This window comes from Ambystoma mexicanum, chromosome 6q (genome assembly GCF_040938575.1).
Source record: "Ambystoma mexicanum isolate Mex_15411 chromosome 6q, UKY_AmexF1_1, whole genome shotgun sequence".
Lineage (NCBI taxonomy): Eukaryota > Metazoa > Chordata > Amphibia > Caudata > Ambystomatidae > Ambystoma > Ambystoma mexicanum.
The window spans coordinates 294,225,980-294,245,313 of NC_090937.1; the positions used below are offsets into that span (position 1 = coordinate 294,225,980).

At 48.3% G+C, this 19,334-nt stretch overlaps 1 protein-coding gene across 1 annotated transcript in view; it reads right to left on the minus strand.

The window, feature by feature from the left end:
• SMC2 (structural maintenance of chromosomes 2) overlaps nt 1–19,334 on the minus strand; it is a 938,385-nt gene that overhangs the window by 292,957 nt on the left and 626,094 nt on the right. The window contains exons 17-18 of the mRNA XM_069630781.1: nt 12,239–12,363; nt 11,639–11,832 (exon numbers count right to left, since the gene is read on the minus strand). Of these exons, the coding sequence (XP_069486882.1) occupies nt 11,639–11,832; nt 12,239–12,363 (319 nt within the window). The remainder of the gene's footprint in view (nt 1–11,638; nt 11,833–12,238; nt 12,364–19,334) is intronic.

A 19,334-nucleotide genomic window follows, 5' to 3' on the forward strand; every position in this document is an offset into this window, starting at 1 on the left:
CCTTCTCCGTTGATCCATGCTACAAAATTCCTTCCAAAGTCTTCCGTCTTCATGACAAAGGAATCCATCGACCAGGTTTTTAGCTGCAGATCCTGAAGTCTTCTGCTACAACTCTTCTTCTGTGCTGAGGTACTGTGTTGGCTGGGACATTTACTTACCTTAAGCCTGTGTAATTTCTGTAAAGCTTTGGGGCGTTTCTGGTGATTGGGAGTCTTCTCATCGAGTTCATCCAGGCCCACTGCTGGAATCCTCCTAGGGAAACTTCTCAGAAGTCCCTGGACCCTCTTCCTCAGGTACTCAGAGCTTCTCCTGCCACTGAGCCCCTCTCTCACCCTGCCTACAGCTGGCTCCTAGACCACTTGGGTCCCTATTCTGCTCCTGAGTGAACTCATGCAATAGAATAGTTAAGGACTGGAGAAGTAAAAGATTGTGTCTTGTGAAGTAGAAAAAGTATTTAAAAGTAATTGTGAACTGCATGCAATGAATCCAGACTACCCGTACACATGTTGGCATGGTTGTGACGAGAAAGGTGATCTGGCTCATATGTGGTGGCATTGTTCTGTTATACAGTCCTTCTGGATAGAGGTACGCTTTCAAATTAAAGAGATTACTGGGGGTTTGTTGCCTATGAACCTGTTGGTGTTAGGGGATACCCCAGAAGAGGGCTCCTTTCTGATGTCCGGTAATAGGGCAGCCTTGCTTTCTACCCTTCTTGTAGCGGCTCAGATCACAAGAGCTCATTTTTGGAAATCCATAGAAGGGCCCCATATTGCCTACTGGTGGGTGAAAGTGTGGGAATTACTAGGGCTAGAAAAGCTCTCGGCTATTTTGGAAGGGAGAATGCTAAGATTCACGCGCATCTGGCAACCATTCCTGGACTTTGTGCGGGACAAAGAACAAATGTTTTTCCAACCAATGTTATTGAAACATTTTCTGAAACCCTGAGATGTGTACTGAGCCCTCACCTGTCTACTGTAACGGACACTGTGCAATTTAATGTTTTTTTTCCCGCTCTCTATCTTTCTCCTTGACGCTGTCTTTTCACTTCCCCCCGCTATAGGTACTGGTTCATGTTAATGAATTTCTCAATTTGATTGTTATATTTTTGTGGTAGGCAATGAATTATGACCATTTATTATGTGGAAACCTACACAATAATTCATCGTTACAGCACAGTAGATTTATATTTTCCTTATACGATGGTTACATGTTCTCAAGTTGGACTATGAACTGAGATGCTCAAATTACTTGGAGGGGGCAGGTTGATTGTTACTTAATGAACTTACAAAGTGCCTATTGGATTGTTCCGTTACTGTCTTTTTTTATACACTGAAAATTCAATAAAATATTTAAAAAATAAAAATAATAAAGTACTTGTGAAAGAGTTAGTTGGTAACTAACTCAGAGTGGACAGTTACAAAAGTTCTTACCCAGCTCCTCTTTACATAAAGCAAAGGACTTAATATCCTGCCCTAGAAACATATCCCGAAATGTTATACATCCCTCTCTTTTCCATTCCTAGATGAAATTGACCGGCACTCCTGGGATAAACTGTGGATTCGCAAATAGTGGCATGAAAGGGGAGGGGAAATGAAGTAAAACAATGTTGATGAACAGCCTGATCCCAAGTGTTCGCCGCCGACACGGTAATCTCACTGAGATGTATATTCCAAGGTCTGTCTAACCTAGGAAGCCATAGTTTCTCTCCCATTCTAGGTTCCACAATAGCCCTTTCCATCTGTCGCCATCTTTTATTTGTGCCTTCCCTAAACCATTTCTTCATCACTTTCAGCTGAGCAGCACAATAATAATCTCTAAAGTTAGGGAGGCCTACTCCAACTCTACTTGGGGGGAGTATCAATGTTTTCAATGCGACGCAAGGTGGTTTATCTATCGATATGAATTTTGATAGTGTTTTATGAAGTGTATGAAAAAAGGAGGACAGGATTCGGATTGGCAGTGCCTGAAAGATAAAGGACCTTGGGTAAAACCACCATTTTGATGGAGTTAATCCATCCAAGCCATTAAACCATTAAGCGACTTCAGGATTGGACAAGCTTCTAAATCTCGCCTGTTAATGGATTGAAGTTGGCGGAGTATAGCTCCCGAAGCGAGCATGTAATATTTACTCCCAACACCTGAAAGCACTTAGGCATCCAGCAAAGCTGTGTCATTTCCATTGCCCTTGTTAGTTCGCCCTGTTTGAACCCCAAATTTAAGATTTAGTGATGTTAATTTTAAGACCGGCCTCTCTAGCGAACCTTTCCAATTGGAAGAATGCTGCGGGTAACGAGGTACCCGAATATCTGAGTATGCCATCACCTTGTGAATTTCTGCCTCAAAGGATATGCCTTCTATTTCTTCCACTTGGCAAAGTCGTGTCAACAGCGGTTCTAAATGCAATGCATAAAGAAGAGGAGACCATGGATAGCCCTGTTTCGTACCTCTTTGAAGGGTGACCTGGGGAGATAGCTGAACATTTGTAAGCAATATAGCTGACAAATGTGCATAGTAGCTTGTACCATCGCTAGATATTTAGGACCGAAGCCCATAGCTCATAAGGTGTTAAATTAAAAAGGACCATTCGACTCGATCAAATGCTTTTTCAGCATCTAACGACACTAGTAAGGCTACAACCTGCTTTTTAGCCACTTTTTCAATTAAATTACAGATTAATTGAAAGTTATGGGTTTGTCATTCTTTTATGAATCCGGTCTAGTCGGGGTGGATAATATTAGGCATAAGACCTTCTAGTCGGTTTGCTAGCATTTTTGTATATATTTTTGCATCAATATTCATGAGAGCAATCGGACGATATGAACCGCATTTAGCAGGTTCCTTCCCAGGTTTCGGGATTAGGATCAATTTAGCCTCTTCCATAGAAGTTGTTATTCTACCAGTCGTGGAAAAGGAGTTAAAAAGATAATTTAATTTCAAGGCTAAAGTTGCACGAAATTTTATATAGAAAGAAGCAATCAACCCATCGGGTCACAGTGACTTGTTTATCAGAAGATTAGCAATAACTGCCAAAACATCCTCCCGAGTGATATCTTTATCTAAGTTTACTCTGTCCTCTTCCGAGATCCTCTCCAACTGAATTGTTTGCAGGTAACTTTCTTGTGATAATTAGTCTAGGGAGTCTGACTTATACAAGGCAGAATAGAACATTCAGAATTGGGTTATAATTTCCTCCGTCATTACCTTCTTCCCTGATGGATTCTCTACCCCCTGGATTGACTGCTGTTTTCTGCTTTGTCTAGCTAACCATCTGTCTTCTTTGTTTGCCTTAATGTATACCCTCTGCTTTGAATACAGTATGCTTTTTTCTGCTTGTTTAGTTCAAATTAAATCCAATTTGCCCTTAGCGTTACAGTATTGCCTTTGAAGATTCGGGGATGAGTCTACTTCCACTGGTCTCAAGATATCTTTTACTTCTGCCTCCAATTCCATTTCTACATTACGTTTAAGTTTTCCCCTATGCGCCTGAATTGAAATAAGAGTCCCCCTAAGGGTCGCTTTAAACGCATCCTAGAGCACATCCAGTCCCATTTCCCCATCCAGGTTGGAATAAAAATACTAGTTCATTTTACCCACTATTTCATCACAAAGAATCTGATTTCTTTCGGGAATTTCCAGCTCCAAAGTGTGGAAACCACCCTAGTGAAATCAAGATCAATTGTCAAAGGGGCATGATCTGAAATGGTTATCGTATGTGTATCTATTTGTGTCACCCTTCCTATCAACCTAACCAAAGCCCAAAAATAGTGAATTCTAGAAAAGGATTTGTCTCCCTTCAGGGTAGGCCAAATATCTAAGTGACAACTGATCAAATTTCTCTCTAAGAGCTGAGGAAGGTGGGGGACGGGGGCGTGCGTGGTAATAGAACTTCTTTGTCGTATAGGGTCCTATGCAATGATTAAATCTCCCATCAAGATCGTTTTGCCATGCCCAAACTGTTCCAACCTAGATAATGCGGTCTTCAGAAATCCCTCTTGGGCAGTATTAGGGGCATATAGTGAGGCTAAAATTATGGTGATTGATCCAATGTGCACCAAAACAGGAAGCAACCCTCCCCGTCAGCCTGTATCTTCCTAATAGACATCTGTGTATCTGTTCTAAATGTGATAAGAACACCCGCTGTCTTTTCCTTTGCGTTAGCTGAAACAAGGGGGGTTGTCCTACCCTCTCTGGATCGTAAGGGTGCGCAAGGTAGGTTCAGTGCACACTGGTTTTAGACCCTTACGGGTGCCCATGCAGTTTGGGCAACCGTTGAAAGAAACAGAATGCTTGCTGCTGTCAAACAGATATCTAATACAATATTCATGTGCAAAATTCCAATTCTTTTATGCAAAATTGCAGCTTTTTATTAATTAGCTGATGCTTATTTTGTTTGTGCAAAGCATTTTAGCAGGCTTTTATATATGACAATCTATAATGTCCATTGCGGAACACAAAAGCATAGTTAAACATTCACTATGACATAAATGTAAAGGTCAAAGGCATGGTAAATAAAGCATTCATTTGTACATTTTAACTGGCAGTTTGTTTGTAAGAAAAAATGTTCCATGCCAATGAATGTAGAAAACACAGGATGAAAGTGCAGATGAAGGAGACGTTGGAAATAGGTCTCCTATGCCCGGCTAAAGTCTGACCTCATATTTGGTCTAGCCTGCCTTGTTATCGGGTATTGCCAACATTTTTGCTTGTCACGGTCCTGAAATCTAATGTGGGTCTCCTGTAAGGCTATGAGGTCTGCCTGATGTATATTTAATAATCGCTCTAATGTCCTCCTCTTGACAGGGGCATTGAGCCCCCATATGTTAAGTATTAAACGGAAGGTAAAGCCCATCTACAAAACCATTATCTCGAAGAATGCTCCTTGAAGAATTTCTTTTGCTAAAACCCTCTGTCCTAAAAAGATTCCAAGGTGAGCTTCCACTGTGCCCCATTTCTTGAATATCATTCATACTCTGCAAAATTATACCTTATATCCCAGTGCCAAAGTTAGCCAAATGAGTGCTTAAACCTTCATGTCGTTGGGGGTTTCTCTGCTGGAATTTGGCCTTTTTGACTTCTTTTCTGGATATGTCGCACTGTCGTCCTTTCCCATTGTCGCGGTCCTCGTGGGACGCAAGTTGTCTCTGTACTTGGGCCTGTCTGATGCTCTTGATCCAGTCTCAAAACCCGGGCTCCCTCCTCAGTGGTGACTCAGTGCTGTTTACTCTCCCAATTGAACAAGAGACCAAATGGGAAGGTCCATCGGTATGTTATCTTCTGGGATTGTAAATATTGTAGGATTTCATGCATATCCCTACTCTTTTGTATTGTCATTGGATCTAGATCTTAGTACAGTTGGATTTCGTTTCCATCTAGTGTAATTTATGTCGCTTATCTGGCTTCCCTAAGAATTTGTTCTTTCTGGGGGTAGGATGCCAATGCCACCAATGTATCTCTGGGACAGTCCCACGGGTCTTGCCGCTTTGGACCAACTCTGTGAATCCTGGCAATAGGTATTCTAGGGCCAAGTCCTGCAGTTGCCTGCTCATTGAGGTCCGTTCTTTCCTCCAATGAAGCAATGTCCTTGCGTATATCGGATAGGGCGGATTTGAATTCTAAAGTAAAGTATCTAATTGCGATTGCAAGAAGCCTGCCAATTTGTCCTGAAAAACTTGGACACACCTCTCCAGATCTTCTTTTGAGGCTGCCAACCTCAATCTGCGCTGTCTTTTTGCATCTCACCCAGTTCTCTCGTGCGATCTTGGTCTTGTTGGCCACCACCTGACCTAAGCCAACAGCTTCGGATCGGATTCTTTTAGGGGGTGGATGGGAGCGTGGAGGTGCCCCTCTTCTTTTCTCTCTGGGTTTGGACATAGACCGAATAGACTCCTAGTACTTCTCTGTTGCCTAATAAAAGTTTGATATTTCCCTCTGTGTCACTGCAACTTTCTGAATTACTAAGTCCAGCTGGAATGATGTAGACATCAGATTTCCTAGTATTATGTATACTGAATTCAATAAACCCTTGAGTCTTACTCATTGCAACTCCGATCTCGTCACCTACAAGAAGCGTTTAATGCTAGTGGATCTCTACCACCACCTTAGCAAGGCATTCCTAGGTGTGCAGTAAGGCCCCCAGTGTGCATTCTTCCAAAATAAGGAAACCAGCTGTCCTCAAATCATCCAGATCCCATTCACAATGATCGTATGAAAGCGCTTATAATTAGCCAAGCTATGTTCATGATCCAGCTTTGATATCCCACCTGTCACCTGGTTTCTGCCTTAGCCCCAATTATAGTTGTAATGCTCTCCAGCATTGAGGCTCCAAAAACTGGTCTCCTACTGCCTCAGGAACACAGCAGGAGGGGGGGGGGGCATCTCACTCTGATTCCAAGTCACCAGATTTAGCAGTGTCTCCCCTTTGTATAAGGAAAGGAATCACAGCAAATTATATATAGCGGGATCTTTAGACCCGTTGGGGTCAGTCAATCACCATGGGAGGTTGTCTGCATTATGTCCAGCAGTCAACTTACACAGTTTAAGATTCCCGGACAGTGTAATCACCGGGCGTGCAAGACAGACACGCCCAGTTCCACCAGGAGCGGCAGTTCCTAGCGGTAGCTCAGTGTAGGCTGGATGGTGCAATGGGCGTTGTCCCTCCTTCCCGGGACGTTGTCAGAAAGCTCTCCAGGCTCCCCTTATGCTCCAGGACACTGCCCAACTATACCGCTAGTGCGGGACTGTTCTTCCTGTGTTTCATCCGCTCTCCATGGGTTCGGGGTCGCCCTCCAACAGTGCAGGTTTACCGCACAAACGTGCACAGGTCCCGTCTCACTCCAGCTCTGCAGCGATCCCGCTCTGGCGATATTTCATTTACAGCTCTGCTTGCCTTTAAACACGCACATCCAGCGTGCAAGCCCCATTTCAGGCAATGTCACTTTTCGCAGTCTGCAGCTTCTGTTAGGACACGGAGCTCAGTCAACCACAGTCCCTAATGCTCGACGGCCATCTTGGAATCAGCCACATAAGAAATCTTAACACCAGATTAAGGTCCCAAATGGGAACCTGAAATGGAGATGGCGGGAAAACATTAGTGAGTCCCTTTAGAAATTGTATCACCAAAGGTATCCTAAAATATGAAGTTTCCTCAGACGAGGGATTGAAGATGGAAAGGGCCGCCAAATAGCCTTTAATGGTCCCAACCTGGAGCCCCATATTGGCTACGTACAGTAAAAATGCCAACACCTCTGGGGGCTTGCATAGCAAAAAAGGGTACACATTCTTGTCTCTGCACCAGCTGCAGAATTTGTTCCGTTAGCAGCTGTACAAAAACTTGGTTGCTGGCCTTCTGGCCGAAAGCAAAATCTCCATTAGGTAATCCGGGAGGTCCCAATCCTTGTACCTCAGCCTCTCAGAGACCATGCGTGAAGGCCGAGTGTCTTGACCTCTGGATGTGGAACCTGACCCTCTTCTCACGAAAGAAGGTCCTCTCTTTGTGTAAGACGTATTGGAGGGCAGACGGACATGTCCAGAAGGTCCGGATACCACGCCCTCCAGCCAAATCCGGGGCAATTAGGATCATGTGTTTCCCGAACTTTCTCAACATCCGTATCACGTGAGGAGTGACAGGGACTGGAGGAAACTCGTATAGGAGTGTAAACTCCCAGTCCAACACAAACACGTCTCCTAGAGCTCCTCTTGGGGAAATTCCCTGGAGCAGTACAGTTCACACTTCCTGTTGACACTGGTCACAAATAGATCCACTTGAGGGGTTCCCCAAAGGGTAATGAGCTCTTGAAGGACTTCCTGAGCTAGTTGCCACTCGTGGGAGACACTGCTCTGCCTGCTCAGAGCATCCGCACAGTGTTCTTTTCTCCGGCTAGGTGAACCGCCGACAGAAAGATTCCTCCTCAAATTGGTAGTGATCCTACACCACCTCTCTTGTTGAGGTAGTACATGGCCACTGTCTTGTCCGTCATTATCAGGACAATCTTTCCCTGAACAGAGGGCAGAAAAGCCTTCAGCGCAAGTCTGATTGCTCTCAGCTCCAAAAGATTGATGTCTAGTTTGGACTCGAAGATCAACGACCGCTAATTGCCAGATTGTTGGTGTGGGCTCCCTACCCTGTGAGTGAGACGTCCGTCACTACTGTTATCTCCGATCATGGTGCCAAATAGGTTCTCACTTCAAAATGTTGTCCTCGCAGGCCCACCACAGGAGATCCTGCGTGACCCTGCTTGGAACCTGAAGTAGGTCTGACATGTTGCCCGAGAATTGAGACCATTGTGTCCTGAGAGCCCATTGAAGGGATCTCATTCTCAGGCGAGCCTCTGGCACCAGAAAAATTCAGGATGTCGTGAGGCCGAGCAACCTCAAAAAGTCAAAGGCCGGGAGACACTGGGCACTCAAACTTGGAGACCATCTGCAGAATGTCTTGAGCCCTCATCTCGGGTGGCAAGCTCTTTCCCAATGATGTATGTACAGCCCATATGAACTGGAACTTTTCAGATGGTGTCATATGGGACTTCTGTTAATTGAGGGAGAAGCCAGGTCTGTGAAGAGTGTGGCAGGTGACGTCGGGATGATCCAGGACTTGTTCGGGAGAACGTGCCCTGATCAGCCATTCATTCAGGTAGGGGTAGACGTGAATCCGCCCCCTCTCCTGAGACTCTCTTCCACCACCGCCATCAGTTTGATGAAAACCCTTGGGGCGGAGGTCAGCCCGAATGGCAGAACTCTAAACGGATCATGAGAACCGCCAACAGCGAACCACAAGTACTTTCTGTCCTGGAGATGGATTGGCACATGAAAATAAGCATCCTGAAGGTCCAATGACGCCATTCAATCCTGGAGTTGGAGGGCCTGAAGGATCTGAAAAAGTGCGACCATCTTGAACTTGTCCTTCCTGAGGAACCTGTTCAAGTATCTCAAGTCCAAGATGGGTCTCCGTCCTCCATCCTTCTTGGGGATTAAGAAATAAGGAGAACATCATCCTTTGTTCCTCTCCGCTACAGATATTGGCTCTATAACGCCTTTCTCTAGCAGGGTCACAATTTCCTGCACAAGGAACATATCTGGAACTTTCAAAGAATGGCTCGCCGGTGGATGGTTCTGAGGTCTCTGAATGAAGGGGAGGCAGTAACCTTGGGCTATGGTTTCTAAAGCCCAAGCATCTGAAGTAATGTCTCGCCATTCTTTCAGATGCCGAGACAGTCTGCCTTCCACGGGGGTGCCGTGACCCAAGAGCTCAGAGGTTTTGAGGAGGCTGAAGCAGTGGCTATTGGTAAACATGCTGCTGCTTGAGCAGACTTTGCACCTCTCCCTCGTCCACCACGAGGGAATCTTCTTTGGCATCTTTGACCAGCCATTCCTCACTCTTCCAACTGAGGAGTAGTAGCGAAAGGATCAACCCCTCCAAGACAGTCCACTGGGGTGAAAAGGCTAAGGTTCTTATTTATACCGGACTTGACTCTGGTGCTTCCCAATTGGCACTCACTCTCTTCTGAAGAGCAATATAAAAATGGTAAAATGGGATCCTTTTGAGGACCTTTAGCTAGGATATCGATAAGGTAATCCTGTTCAAAAGGGGTGCAGGTCTGCTCCATTACAGGTAATCCACTTCCCTGGTCATCAACTGCCTGTAAGAGGCATCTGCATGCTCATCTGACTCAGGCTTTCCAAATTCCAATTCCGGTGAAGTGTCCACTCCAATGGCTGTCTGCACATTTTCATATAGGTCTTTCAGTCTGGATTCCTCAGATATGAAACCATTAGGAACATTTGGTGTGCCATACTGCAAACCAAAGGGCACATCATTATCAGATGGCTCATTGTCCTCATAAATAGAGGTCAGAGATTTATAGAAATCCTTTCTTGGTAAAGGAGTGAAGGTTTTCTGTATCTCGGTTAAAGCAGCCGAAGGCTTCGAACATTTTCGGGCCTGAGGAGTCGATGTCTTTGATGAAGACGTTTTCGACTTCAATGTACCGCAGGAGTCGATGGGGCGGCTGGCCTCGACTACCTCGACCTATCTTTCGACTTGGATTCTAAGGATCCCTTGTTGATTTCTCATTGTGTCGAGGCCTCGATCTGGCCTTTGCCCGGGCTCAAAGGTGCACAGGAATTGGCTGGAGCCCTTTCCTTACTGGCTTCAGAAAGCAAGGTAGGAGCATGGCCTGCCTGTTTCGAGAGTTTCTGGTTCTCGAATACCTTAAGCATTTCATGCCTGAATGCTTCCCATTCAGCAGGAGTGGAGGCCTTAGTGGGACAGGATATAGCCCTGTCAGGAGAGAAGTCAGACGAGGGCGTTGAAGTAGGCGATTTATGATGCCTCTTTGACGAGTGGTGGGAGCTTCACCTGGACCTTTTTGCCTTCTTTCTTTGAGGAGCGTCGCCTTTCCCTTCGTCAAAAGAAGGTTTCTTTGATGGGGTAGCCGATGGGATTTTCTTAGAGACTACCTACCGCCAATTTCCCCTTACGCTCCTTCAGAGCTTTTCAGGTCATCGATTGACACTTTGAACAGGCCGAGGTCTTGTGCTCCACACCGAGACACCACAAGCATACTCGATGCGTATCGGTCAGGGACATCTTGGCACCGCAGTCTTGACACTTTTTAAACCCAGCCTTCAGGGTAGTCAGTGTTGAACGACATTTTTGGATATTTCTAGAGGAAATTTCTGAACCGCGCCATAGTTCTTAAAGCTTAAGCTTACTCGGAAAAACAGAACTGAAGCCAACTGGCGCTGCGCGTGCTACATATGCCTGTGATTACATCATCCTCGAGATGGAGGCCCTCGAGGGACATCGCGTCTACTGCATCGACGCACAGCACCCTTTGCCGGAAAAATAATTTTTGAAGCAGCAGAAGCTGGATATTGGAGATGTCAAAGATGAGGAATATGTGTGAGGAGACAATCCATTCAAAAGTGCATGTCAGGGTGCTGTATTTCACACAAGTCTCTTAATTTAAACACAAACTCACAATTTCTAAACAGCAAACTACGGCCTTCCCTAAGGTATAACAAAAAGGAACAGTGTGCATCAGTCCCGGATATTTGCCAAAGGAGTTTCAGCAAACATGCTGGCAGTGATCATTCTATTCTTCCCTTTAAACACACACTTCATTTGAAAGTGGAAAAAAGTCACAGGGATAATGTATTTTTACAGCGCATTTAAATAAGACTTCCCGAGTAACTGAAAGCTTAAAAATGCTTGCATTGTTTTAAGTCATCATCAGATATGCAATGGATACGTTCAGCATCCATATAAGCAAACATGTAAAATGAAATCTATACAGGCAAAAATAAAAAACCGACAATATTAGAACATGTATGCCCACAGATCGAAATCTACCACAAATAAGGCACTCTAAAGAATTCCTAAAAAGAATACAAGATGATGTACATATTTTGCCTTTGAGGTGTACTTTTTCACATTTTATGAACATGTACAACTAAACAGCATTGTCTGACTGAACATCAACAGCTTATCGGATAGATCAATTTAAGAATATCACCATGCATGAAGTTTGAACATATAAAGGCCATATAGCACAAGTTAAATCATCCTTTTTGGACTGCACTAAACTTAGTTCATTTAGATTCGTAAAATAAGATTGGTTTCTACTGCTTTTAACTTTACCTGCTGTTTTTCCTTAAGCTTTTTACTGAATGCATCTGCTTTTTTCTTTGCAGCATCAACCTTTTGCTGAGCCTCCTTCAATTCTCGCTCACGCTCTGCTTCAGCATTTTTCATCTTGTTCTCCAGCACTTTATATTTTTCCTCAGCCTTCTTTTGGACCTCCTTTGTAGTCTTCAGTGTCGCCTCACTTTCCTCTGAAATCATAACAGGTAGTATTTGTCTCAGTAGGAAAAATGCTAGGCTGTACATCATCTGAATCTGCATGCAGAACAAAGATCTGAATGGCACGAACTGCCATGCATTATACACCACTCTCCACAAGGAACATAAGCTATTGCTGATAGTGGGCCTCAGAGGACTGCTGCCTTAGCGCTACACGTCACAGGCCCTTAAATATTTCATAATTCAAAATATGGCATTTGCTTTTTCGACTTAGTAAAAAGGTCATAGATCTCTCTCAACAATAAGCAAACAGGTCGATATTCTGCATTACAGTAAAGCCCTCATGGGCTAATTACGTTTGATGTGCTACAACTCACTGTGTACAGACAACTGCCGGTTTTAGAAGTGTAAAGTATTTTAAGATGCACTCAAATTTACCAATAGTTTTCTTCAAAGTGTCAAGTTCCTCTTGCTGCTTGTGATAAGAACTTTGCTGCAATTTAGTCTGCAGTAATTCTGCTTCTTCAGACTTCATTTCCCATTGCTGCTTTAACTGACGATACCTTAGAATAGAACCATGTTCCAACGATAGTTATGGACTTCATTTTAGAGACATTACATCCAAAACAGCACATACATTAAGAAAAAGCAAAGATCTTTAAACAAAACTAAAACATTCAGTAGAACAATTACATCTGCAACAATACAATGAAAATAATCAATGGACTGCAATTGAGGCCCTTTTTTCAACGGATAAATAAGGAAGTTACTTACCTGTAACTGTTGTTCTCCAGCATGGGTCTGGCATGGATTCACATGCTCATGAATATTCCCCGTCAGGCTGGGAATCCTCGGTAAAGAAAAAATCAGTATCAGTTTTGTTTCTGATCTGTCTTTCTTAGTAGTAACCAATCACTGATCTCTGGGTCATACTGCCCCCAGCCAATGACTGCCCTCTCCCTAAGCCCCGCCTCTGGCAGCCATTCTCAGATTTGGTAGCACGTAAAGTGGCAGTATGACCAAGTGAAGAGCCGCAGAGGGGTAGGCGGGAGGGCTCGCATGTGAATCCATGCCAGACCCATGCTGGAGAACAACAGTTATAGGTAAGTAACTTGTTCCTTCTCCAGCATGGGGTCTGGCATGGATTCACATGCTCATGAATAAAAGAATACATAGCAGTACACACATGCACAACCACGGGAGGTGGCAACAGGCTCAACATTAAGCATCTCTTACCTCCTCACCAGGCTCACCTTAAGCGAACAGGTTGTGCAGCACTGCTTGGCCGACCCTGGACTCCTCCCTGGAGTCCCGATCGACGCAGTAGAATCTTGTGAAGGTGTGCGTCGACCTCCACGTAGCAGCGCTGCAGATGTCCTGCAGGGGCACACCAGACAGGAACGCCGTGGTAGCAGCGATCGCTCTGGTCGAATGGGCTCTCGGACGGCCGGGCAGCGGTCGGTTTGCCAACTGGTGACAGTGCATGATGCAGCCGGAGAGCCATCTAGAAATGGAAGTCTTCGAGAGAGCCTTCCCTTGATTCACAGTCCAAAAGTTCACAAACAGCTGTGACGTCTTCCGAAAACTCTTCGTGCGGTCCACGTAGAACTTCAGCGCTCTAGCTACATCCAGCGAGTGCAAAGTCCTCTCGGCCGGCGTCGAAGGCGACGGGAAGAAAACTGGTAACACCAAGGGCTCGTTGAGGTGGAAGTCCGACGGCACCATGGGCATGAAGGAGGGGTGCGTCCTCAGCACCACCCTTGTGTCGTGAAAAGTCAAGTATGGAGGCTTGCAAGATAGGGCCTGGATTTCTCCCATTCGTCGTGCGGAGGTGATGGCCACGAGGAACGCTGTCTTCCACGACAGGAACTTCAAATGCGCCGAATGCATAGGCTCGAATGGGGCCCCCCATGAGCCTGGTCAGCACCACATTAAGCTCCCACGCCAGGGCTGGAGCCTACACCGGCGGGAACGATCGGAATAGTCCCTTCATAAATTCCTTCACCAGGCGATGAGACCACAAGGACGCCCGTCCCGTAGTCCTGGTATATCAGGAGATGGCAGCCAGATGTATTTTGATGGAGGCGTGAGCCAGTCCAGCTTTGGCCAGCGACAGTAGGTACGGCAGTACTTGAGGGGCCGTAATCCGCAGAGGGTTAATCTTCTGTGCACAGCACCAGACAGAGAACCTCTTCCACTTATGTCCGTAGCACTTGAGAGTTGAGGACGCCCTGGCTTTTGCAAGAACCTCTCTGCAGTCAGCCGGGATATCGTACCCTCCAAACTCTAGTGCTGCAGGAGCCAGGCCTGCAAGTTCAGCGACTCCGGGTCACGATGAAGAATGGCACCTCCTTCTCTGGAGAGAAGATCCGCGTCCGCCGGCAGCTTGACTGGTGGGGACGTTGACAAGTCCAGAAGGTCCGGGAACCAGATCTGCCTCGGCCACGCCGGTGCGATGAGGATCATTCTGCACCTGGACTTCTTGAACTGGTTGATGAGGCGGAGCAGCAACGGCAACGGAGGGAACGTGTATAGAAACAGGCCGTCCCAAGGGAACGAGAAAGCATCGCCCATGCTCCTCGGCTGCGGGAACCTGCTGGCGAACCTCTGGCACTTGGAGTTTGCCGCCGTCGCGAAAATATCGATCTGGGGTTTGCCCCATCGTCGAAAGAGCCGATCCACCTGGTCCTGACGTAGTTCCCACTCGTGGCACGAGCGCAGCTCCCTGCTGAGTGAGTCAGCGATGGTGTTTTTTATTCCTGCCAAGTGGATCCTGGGCCTCCTTGGATAGGGCTGGGGATCTGGTGCCTCCCTGCTTCCGTATGTAGAACATCGTAGTGGTGTTGTCGGTGAAGATCCTCACCACTTTGTCCTTGAGGGTGGGAAGGAACGACTTGAGTGCCCAGAACACTGCTCGAAGCTCCAGAATGTTGATGTGGAGAGACCTCTCCTCTGGGAGCCAAAGGCCTCTTGCGTGGAGATCTCGGTGTGGGCCCCCCAACCCTCCAGGGAGGCGTCCGTCGTCACCGTCTCCTGAAACGCCAGGGTCGGAAAGTCCGTGCCTGCCGTGAGGTGCACACGGGTACCCCACCATAGGATCGCCCGACGCAACTCCTCGTCGAGCGGGATCCTGTCTTCGAAGCAGCCCGTCGCCTGAAACCAGCGGGCGTCGCGGAACTCCTGTAGCGGACGCATCCGAAGTCTGCAAAGGGGTACAAGGTAGATGCATGAGGACATCATCCCGAGGAGGGACTTGATGGACCTCACCCTGGCCACGTCCGTGGCTAGCAGGCATTGCACCTTGCCCAAAATGGCCTTCTTCCTCTCCTCCGACGGGGAGGCCAATTGCCCCACTGTATTGAGCTTCACTCCCAGAATCAGTGCTACTTGCGACGGAACCAGATGGGATTTGGGGTAGTTGATGGCGAGTCCCAGTTCCGTGAGCAGCCGGACGGTCCTCGCTGTGTGTTCGACGGCGAGTTCTCTTGTCCTTGCACGGATTAGCCAGTCGTCCAGGTAGGGGTAGACGTGGATCCCCTGCAGGGGCAGCCGCGTCACCACTGGTGCCAGGCACTTGGTCAATACCCTGGGTGCCGACTTTAATCCAAACGGCAGGGCTCTGAATTGGTAGTGGCGTCCCTGAACCACGAACCTGAGAAACTGTCCTTTTAGAATGGGGATGTGGAAGTAAGCATCCTCCAGGTCCAACGACGATAGGAAGTCGCCCTCCTCCAGCTGACCGAGCACGTGCTGGAGGGTGACCATCCTGAATTTCTGTGCCTTGATGTACTTGTTTAACCGACGCAGGTCCAGGATGGGGCGCTAACCGCCTGTCTTCTTTTTGATGAGGAAGTACCTTGAGTACACTCCAGAGCCCCGGAGCCTCCTGGGGGACGAGCTCGATGGCACCTTTTTTGAGCATCGCCCTTACCTCCAACAGCAGTTGAGGGACGTGATTCTCCTTCCTGGCCACGGGAGGAATGCGAGGACACTTCTTTTGGAATTCCAGCGAGTGCCCGTTGGCCAGGGTGTCCAGCACCCAACGGTCAGTGGAGATGGACTGCCACATGCTGACGAACTTCGTCAGCCAGCCTCCCACCGGGGTGCTTCGGTGGGAGCCCGACGCTACGGCCGGTTAAGTCCTGCTTGGAGGAGGCCTTGCCACCCTGGCCCCCTTGACGACGACGGCGGGATCCTCCTTGCTTGCCGCGACCTCTGTAGGCCTCCTGGGACGAGGGGCGGGCCGCCTGGCGGTATGTAGAAGAGCCACCGCTGGATCCCTTGGAGGGACCCTGTCTGCCTCCGGAGCTCCGCAAGGGCCGTCGTTGAAGTACCCCTAGGGCCCGTCCCGTCTCCGAGTCGGTCTTGATGGCCTGGAGCGACTCATCCACCGTCTTCCCAAAAAGGTTGCTGCCGTCGAACGGCATATCCAACACTCTGGTCTGAACGTCCTGGCGGAAGTCTGTCGCCTTGAGCCACCCTAGTCGTCGTAGGCAAACCCCGTTGCCCATCTGGCGAAATCAGGTATCGGCAATGTCCGTTGCCACCGTTATGGCGTGATCCAACGCCACCTCGCCTTCCTGAAGAATCTGTAGGGCTTCTGCTCTCTTGTCGTCCGGCAGGAAGTCCAGCAGGGGAGCTAACTTGAACCAAAGCTCCCTGTCGTAACGGGCCATGATCGCTAAGGCATTGGCCGCCTTAATCGTCGTCGTCGCCGACGACGAAATGACCCGTCGTCCCATGGAGTCCAACCTCTTGCCCTCGCTGTCCGGCGGGGACGTGGAAGTTGATGCTGCCCCACCCGCTGCCTTCTTCTTGGCCGCTACCGAGACGACCGAATCCGGCGTAGGCTGGGCCCTGAGGCACAAGGGGGTGGCGTCGGGGACCTGGTACTTCTTCTCGTACCTGTCCCTCTTGGCGGGCGGCGTAGAAGGGTTCTTGAGGACAGCCAGCCCTTTGTCCCAGATGTCGTCGAGCAACGGCACTGCCAGGACCGTCTTTCTCTTGGCCTCCAGTCTTTGATAAAGAAAGCCTTCCTTCTTCTGTTCCTCTGGGCAGAGTTGGAAGAGCTCGGACGCCCTGGCTATCATGGCGTGAAAGGAGCCAATTTCGTCGGGTGGTGAGGCCCGAGGGGGAGGCGAAGGAATGTCCGTCGTATCATCACCACCGTCGCCGTCTGTCCCCGTATCCGTATCATCCCGAGGGTCAGGCGAGTGGGACCACAGGCCTTGTGGGCACGAAGGGCGGAGCGGATTCCCTCTGCGGTGGCAGGGATACTCTGGGCCCAGAGGCGGTCTCCACTGGCGTAGTCTCAGCCGGCTTTGCCAGGGCCGCAGCGACCACTTCGATAGAGGCCTTTGCCGGCTGGATCAAAGCCCTCACCACCTTGGGTGCGCCCTGGGCCTTCGCCTTGGGGGAAGGGTCAGCGCCTTTCTCACCCTCTGGTCCTTTCGATATCGACCGGGGCCGCTCCAGCAGCCGCTCCAGCAGCTTACCCGGGTTCTCAGACTTCCTCTTCCCCGAACCGGAGCGCTGGCTCGTGGTTGAACGTGCCGGCGAAGTCGCGCCCTGCCTGGCAGCCGAAGAGCCCGACCTTTCGGCGCTCCCGGTGCTTGGCCTTCTGTTGGGCCCCCGTCGCCGGGGCGCTCTCACAGGACTTAGAAGCCCGCTCAGACTTTTTCTTCGCCTTCTCACCTGCTGTGCCCTTCTCCAGCCAGGCGGCGAGGCGGGAACGATGATCTTGCTTGGTCCGTTCCGAAAGGTTCTTGCAGAAAGCACAGTCCTTCTCCACGTGCGTCTTGTCCTCATGAAGGCAGTAGAGACATCGCAAATGCTCGTCCTCCTTGAAAACATTCTGTAATCCGCATCCAGGGCAGCACCTGAACAACTTGGATCCGGGCGTCGAGCTTCCCTTGTCCTGGGCCATGTCCGTTGAGGTAGGCCACAGATCTTCGGAATCCTTCAAGAAGCGTAAATGCGACGAAAACTTCACCCTTGAGGGGCGTAGAAGAATTCCGAAACGGGTCCCCGTTATCGGAAGTAGAAACAGTGGAGCTTGAGGCTCGATTAAACCGAAAAAATTAGAAAATCTCCTGAAAAAGCACGAAAACGCAGCAAAAACTCAAGTTAAAGCACGAGGACTCCCAACACTTGGACGTGCGGTGAAAATCTGAGGATGGCTGCCAGAGGCGGGGCTTAGGGAGAGGGCAGTCATTGGCTGGGGGCAGTATTACCCAGAGATCAGTGATTGGTTACTACTAAAACAGATCAGAAACGAAACTGATACTGATTTTTTTCTTTACCGAGGATTCCCAGCCTGACAACGGGGAATATTCATGAGCATGTGAATCCATGCCCCGTGCTGGAGAATAAGTGTTTATTCATAGGATTCTGAGGATTGGGTAGTGTCAGCCTAAGCATAATGGGGTCACGTCTGGAGCTGTGGGAACAAATACTAGGCCGTCCACATTTGCAACAGTGCCAAGCCAAGGCTTCCGGCGGCCAGCCTGCCACCCCGTCGATTAAGGCAAACTCCCTTAACTTTGCTAGGGCTATGCTTAATTAAATGGAGTTGAAGGCACCCTTACTGGTGCAAAGGCTCTCTTTACACCTTTTACAAATAATTACCAGAAACAAAATAAAAGGGGATGCATATTACTGGAAGAAGAACATGTTGCTTACCCCTGGTAACGTTCTTTCGACTGGGTGTTCCTCCAACATATTCCTCATCTTTGACATGTAGTGTCCACAGCTCAACTGCTTCAGAAGTTTTTCGGCAGAGGGCGCCCTGCTTCGATGGTGTTGGGTCAATGTCCCTCAAAGGCCTCCATCAAGGGTGACGTCATTGGATGTTATAAGTTGAACTCACGTCCCCCCGGTAGCCTCAGTTCTTGTTTTTTCCCCCTCCTCGTGTAGCAGAAGTGGGCACACATCAGGCCTGACCGTACTCCGCCTTGTTGGAGCGAAAGCTGTAATAGCATGGGAAATTCTACAGAGGGGTAGGTGGGGAGGGCGATGAGGAATACGTTGGAGGAACATCCAGTCGAAAGAACATTACCAGGGGTAAGTAACTTGTTCTTCAAATGGATTGTGTCCTCCAATGTATTCCTCATCTTTGACAGACTCCCAAAGCAGTATCCGTGAGTGGAGGAGGGTGAAGAATTTAGTAAGATTTGAAATTAAAGCGCCGAATAAAGGATTGCTTGCCAAACGCCACATCCTGAGCATGCAAAGTATCCAGGAAATAATGCTAGGTATGTATGGAAGACCACGTTGCAGCATCACATATGTTCTTTATATGGACACCCCTTTGCAGGGCTGTCGACGTACCCATGCCTCTGGTTGAATAAGCCTGCAAGCCCTCAGGAGGGACCTTGCCCGCCAAAAAATAGCATTCATAAATACGGAGGATGATCCACCTAGACAGGGTTTGTTTAGACATAGCCTGGCCTAGTTTGTGCCCGGTATACATACCCTACAAAAAGCTGGCCATCCACTCTCACCTTGGACATTCTGAAAATATAAAAGCTCAAAG